Source organism: Sparus aurata, chromosome 2 (assembly GCF_900880675.1).
Source record: "Sparus aurata chromosome 2, fSpaAur1.1, whole genome shotgun sequence".
Classification (NCBI taxonomy): domain Eukaryota; kingdom Metazoa; phylum Chordata; class Actinopteri; order Spariformes; family Sparidae; genus Sparus; species Sparus aurata.
This window is the reverse complement of record NC_044188.1, coordinates 12,852,158-12,858,221: the sequence shown is the minus strand read 5'-3', so window position 1 is coordinate 12,858,221 and position 6,064 is coordinate 12,852,158. Positions and strand designations below refer to the sequence as shown.

The following is a 6,064-nucleotide window of genomic DNA, read 5'->3' as shown; positions in this document are numbered from 1 at the left end:
CACCCAGTGGTTAACCTTTCTTAGAAAGTATGATGCCCACACAGAGGCTGTCAAAGAAGTGTTGGGTACTCTTACAGCTTTTGTTGGTTGCGTCTGTCACTCAGGCCAAGGAGCCAGTCTGTAGGCGAAGATCAGATCCAGAGAACCCACAGCTATCTAAAGATGGGGACATTATGTTGGGGGGGATGTTTTTTTTCCATAGCAAATGGAAAGGCAGAATGGATACCTACATGCACAAACCACTGCCACTGCAATGCACAAGGTAAATTATATGAGAGGAATATATTTAGATTTAAAATATCTAAGAAGGGATTGCAGATAGAAAATGTACAAAATGGTTATCAAACTGAGGATTAACATATCCATTGCTGTGTGTGTTAATACAATCAGAATGCTTTCATTTACTGTGATCTTGTTTCTCTTTCAAGAACAAATTGTTTTAAGAAAAAGGTTTTTCTTCATGATTGTCTGCATCAAGTTTCAATTTAAGGGGGATCCAGTATACCCAGGCTATGCTCTTAGCCATAGAAGAGATTAATAACAGAACAGACCTACTGCCTGGCATCTCTCTGGGATATAAGATCTATGATATCTGTGGCTCCATTTCAAGAGGAGTGGGGGTCACACTGGCCTTGACTAATGGTAATGAAGAGATATCTGCAGCCTCCGATGGAGCATGTGCCAGACCTGGCCAAGTGCAGGCCATTGTGGGTGTAGGTCATTCCACTCCTTCCATGGCTATCTCTACTGTCATTGGACCCTTTAATATTCCACTGGTGGGTAAGTCAGTGAAAGTTACATTTTGTTAGTGTATTCTTCCAATTGGTCATAGCATAAGAAGATTTAATGTTGTGAGTTTTTTTCAATATTTTATATATCTATTTAATATTATCAATATGTTTATCGTGGGATATCTTTTTTTGTCTTTTAGATCAGCCACTACGCTACTTGTGCTTGTCTCAGTGATAAAACCAAGTACCCATCATTCCTCAGAACAATACCCAGTGACTTTTACCAGAGCAGAGCCCTGGCCCAGTTGGTCAAGTACTTTGGTTGGACTTGGGTTGGAGCTATTAGATCAAACAATGATTACGGCAATAATGGCATGGCCATATTTACAGAAACCGCCCAGCAGCTGGGTATCTGTCTGGAGTACTCTGTATCTTTCTATAAAACAGATCCACCAGACAAAATAGAAAAGATAGTTAACATTATCAAAACTTCCACTTCCAAGGTGATTGTCACTTTCCTCGCTCACATGGATATAGACATCCTTATAAATGAGCTGTCTCACCACAACTTGACTGGGTACCAGTGGGTAGGCACTGAGAGCTGGATCTTTGATTTCCAAACTGCGAGCATGGATAAATATCACATTCTGGATGGTGCAATAGGCCTGTCCATCCCCAATGCACACGTCAGTGGCATGAGAGAGTTCATCTTGGATGTAAAGCCGCTCAATTCATCTAGAAATGAATTGTTTATAGAGTTCTGGGAGACATTGTTTGACTGTAAGTTTATGCTGTCAAGGTCCTCAGCAGGGAATCAGAGAGAATGTACAGGACATGAAGATGTGACTGGAGTGCAAAACACATATACTGATATGTCGCTCATGCCTATCTTTTACAATGTTTATAAAGGAGTGTATGCTGTGGCCCATGCACTTCATAATATTCTCAGCTGTAATAAAACATGTAACAGCACTGTGCAGCTAGATCCTTTTACGGTGAGTTGAACACCAAAGTGTCAATTTCTACATTCAGTCATGTCAACAAAGAAAATGGTTTAAATGGTTGCAGTCTGTCTCTCATTCTCTTAAAAAAGTAGAACCACACAATATTTAGCAGCTCAACTACATTGATGCATGTCTTCTTAGATTTTACAGCACATAAGAAAGATTCGCTTCACAACAAAGGAAGGAGATGAAGTTTACTTTAATGAAAATGGAGACCCAGCAGCAAAGTATGAAGTTATAAACTGGCAGCCAACTGAAAATGGTATTGTGGACTTTGTCACAGTTGGTCTTCATGATACATCTTTACCTGTAGATAAACAGCTGAATCTACTAAATAAGTCTTTAATATGGGCACAGAACTCACTACAGGTGAGTCACCATGTGACTACTGCAAATGTTTATGGTGATCTATTTGAATCGTCATAATAATTATCACTTGATTTAACTGGATAGACAATGTTTTGTTCCACTGTATCTCAATTAACAGTACTTGCTTTTAAAGACAAAGTCAAAGTCAATGCCCTTATGTTTTTTCTCATTGTCTTTTTGTTCATGCAGGTGCCTTCATCAGTTTGCAGTGAGAAATGTCCCCCAGGAACTCGAAAGGTTCTGCAAAAAGGAAAGCCTGTCTGCTGCTATGACTGTTTAAGATGTGCAGAGGGAGAAATAAGCAACATTACAGGTGTAGTAATATTAAATGCCTGACAAAAAGTTTCCACGTTTACATGCAAATGTTAAAGAATGTTACCGTTTTGTAATCTTATTTCAAAAGCATCGAGGGAGCCCCTGCAGGAATTGTATCGTGATTGTGTAGTCGTTCTTTGTTTGCAAAGAAACCAAAAATCCCTATCATTGCATCTAAAATTAATGCATAAAATATCCTAAACATATATTCAAACATATGTCTAAAATCAGCTATATAAGACAATCTTAGAAATGTAAATCAAGGTTAAATCCCCAATATGAAACTATTATATAAATTAAGTATACTTAAATTTACTTCAATTTTAATTGATTAAAGAGAATTCAGAAAAACCTGAGCAAGATTGGTGCTCTCTATTATGTCGTCAGCTCGTTAATTCTCAGACGTCCTGCGTCACATCCGTGGTATAGGGAAGGGGTTGTAGCATGAATTGCTAGCTTCAGTGTATCTTTTGGTCTAGCCACTATAAGTCACAAGGTCGAAGTGGCAAACTATAAAGTTTATTATAATGTATTTGAATTAATATTGCTCTAAGAGTTTTTAAATGTAAATTAAAGGGTCAGTTAACTCAAATAACAAATCGCTGACTTCCCCCTCACCCAGCAAACCAAGCTGCTGCTACTCTCCTCTCTTGAGCGAGGACATGGGGTTGAATGGCACCAGTCCATGTTATGCCCTGTCATAGCCCTTTTAGAGTACATCTGGAGAATGGCCCTCAAGAAGACTGGCAAGCATTTCCCTTCAAATCTAGTCATTTTGGCAGACCTTTGTTAAAGCCTAGGCTGTCTAATCAGGTCATGGACACAATTCAGGGGCTTCAGTGTACTTGACTTCTGTCATGGCTGCCAGTACAAACTGTTGACATTCTACTGTTAAATGTAGCAGCTAGTCCCTCCTTCAGGAGGCAATTACTAGGTCTCAGGGTCTGTAGATGACTAGGCCATGTGGGCTACATATTCTTAACCATTTTGTTGTCTCTCTTAGTCAGGCTTGCTGGCAGTCCTGAGACGCCAATTGAAGGTTTGGTCTTTGCATCTTTCAGGGCCTTTATTGTTTTTCTTTGGGTCACTCTTGTTTGCAGACAGCACCCTCTACTCATACCTATAGTTACCCCATACATATGGAACATATAATAGAGTGGTAGTCTTGATACAATAGGGACTAGGGATACAATAGGGACTGAATAGACAATCTCTTAAGTGTCTCATCAAACTGTCAGTGATACCATTTATTGGATAGTAATCATGTGGTGTCTGTCTTGTATGGACAAAAAAGATGCATCGTAGAGACAAATGTCATTAGCAAGTCTAACACCTGCTTTGAAATAATTTTTCAGATTCCATCACCTGTGTGCGATGCCACCCTGAGTTCTGGTCAAATGAGAGAAGAGATGCCTGTGTAAAGAAAGAGGCAGAGTTTCTCTCATATGAAGAGATTATGGGAGCACTGCTCACAGCAGCCTCTCTCTTTGGAACATGCACAACTGCTGTTGTGGCGTTCATTTTCTTCAGATACAGGCGGACTCCTGTTGTCAGGGCCAACAACTCTGAGCTGAGCTTCCTGCTGCTCTTCTCCTTGACTCTGTGTTTCCTGTGTTCTCTGACCTTCATCGGCCGGCCCTCTGAGTGGTCCTGCATGCTGCGACACACAGCATTCGGCATCACCTTTGTCCTCTGTATCTCTTGTGTTCTGGGGAAAACAATAGTGGTGTTAATGGCCTTCAGGGCCACACTCCCCGGTAGTGATGTGATGAAATGGTTTGGGCCTGCACAGCAGAAACTCAGTGTTGTGGGTTTCACCCTTGTACAAGTTATCATATGTATCATCTGGTTAACAATTTCTCCTCCCTTTCCCTTTAAGAATTTTAAGACTTTCAAGAACAAAATCATATTAGAGTGTGCTCTGGGCTCAGCTGTAGGCTTTTGGTCTGTACTTGGGTACATAGGACTTCTGGCTATGTTGTGTTTTAGCCTTGCTTTTCTGGCTCGGAAACTACCTGATAATTTCAACGAGGCCAAATTTATCACATTCAGCATGCTGATATTCTGTGCAGTATGGATCACTTTTATCCCAGCGTATGTTAGCTCTCCTGGAAAGTTCAGTGTTGCTGTGGAGATATTTGCTATTCTGGCTTCAAGTTTTGGCCTGCTCATTTGTATTTTTATTCCAAAATGTTATATTATCTTACTGAAACCAGAGAAGAATACAAAAAAGAATATGATGGGGAAGGGCTCATCAAAGTCCACCTGAATGCTTTAAAACAAAGGCATACACTTAGTGGCCTCTTTATTAGGTACACCTTTCTAATCATGGGTAGGTCTCCGTTTTTCCCTTGGACAGCTTGAATCTTTGAGACATGATTTCAACAAGTACTGCAAATGTTCCATTGAAATTCTGGTCCATGTTCGTCAGCTCCACATTCATCCAGAAATCAAGTTTGGCCAGGCTAGGCAATATTTTCACAGTTTTCTACTGTCTACTTTTGGTGAGCCTGTAAACTCTCAATCCTACTGTGCATGAAAATCCCAGCACATTAGGCGCAATTGAGTTACTCAAGCTACCCTGAACAATCATCACTTTGATCACATTTCGTCTCCATCCTGGTGTTTGGTCAGAACAACATCTTAACTTCTCAACCACGTCTGCCTGCCTTTATGCATTGTGTTGCTGCCACATGACTCTTTAGATTAGATATTTGCATCAATGAACCAATGTACTGTTGAACATAAAAAGTGGCCATTGGGAGCAAGCTTTACCCAAAACTTTGTACATCTGAGTGACAAGTAGACATCTACCTTCATTTTATCAAACTGTACACCTCTACAATTTTACACTGTATTTAATGGTATTTTTAACATGACAGAATTTAATACGATATAATAAAGAATCATATCACCATACCATCATACCGATATACAGAGATTTCACAAATACTAATACAGTTGTAATTAAATAAAATTCTGTTTCACAGACAGACTTTCAAACATTCTATTCCCAGATAAAATGCGGGACATGAAGGAGATTGAGCAGACAGAGTCAAACATCAGGTAATCTTCATATTTGGTGGCAACAGCAGACTGTGAAAATGTACAGCTCTCAAATGGTGTATAGCAGTAGGCCTAGTCAACAACTGTCCTGTGTCAGAAAACAGGGCATGCATTGGCCTGCTGTGTTCATTTTTTTAAACTTTAAACTGATAACCTTAGATGGAGAATCCATCAGAGCAGCACTCCAAAAAACGAGACTGGATCAATACTATCTCCACTCTACTGGTTGGTATATCAGCCAGATAGGCAGTTTTGTATTTGAGGTTCTCACTTTGACCTTAATATCTCATGAAAACTACTGGACAATGTATTTCCTCTTTTTCCATCTCTAGATTATTTGGCAATCTCAAGTTTCTAATTTTTTCATGAATAACACAAGTGTACTGTTGGCTCTAAAATATTTTTTTCAATTATCCCACTATTATTACATATGCTAGAATAAAAAATTGGCTCTGGCCCAAGACCTCTCAATCCCATCCTCTCAATCCACCTGGTATGTCCACAGAGATATAAAATCACTGTACCATTCTGTTTTGTACTTTTCTAAAATGTATAAATATCAGAGGGAACATTTGATTT

The 6,064-nt window shown here is 39.5% G+C and overlaps 1 protein-coding gene across 1 annotated transcript; it reads left to right on the top strand.

The window, feature by feature from the left end:
* The first annotated feature begins 203 nt into the window (after positions 1-203).
* LOC115572264 (extracellular calcium-sensing receptor-like) lies at positions 204-4,688 on the top strand. The gene is made up of 6 exons (XM_030402176.1): positions 204-262; positions 479-776; positions 932-1,726; positions 1,877-2,104; positions 2,294-2,417; positions 3,775-4,688. The coding sequence occupies exons 1-6, from the start codon at positions 219-221 to the stop codon at positions 4,686-4,688; spliced, it is 2,403 nt and encodes an 800-aa protein (XP_030258036.1). The 5' UTR covers positions 204-218.
* The last annotated feature ends 1,376 nt before the right edge of the window (positions 4,689-6,064 follow it).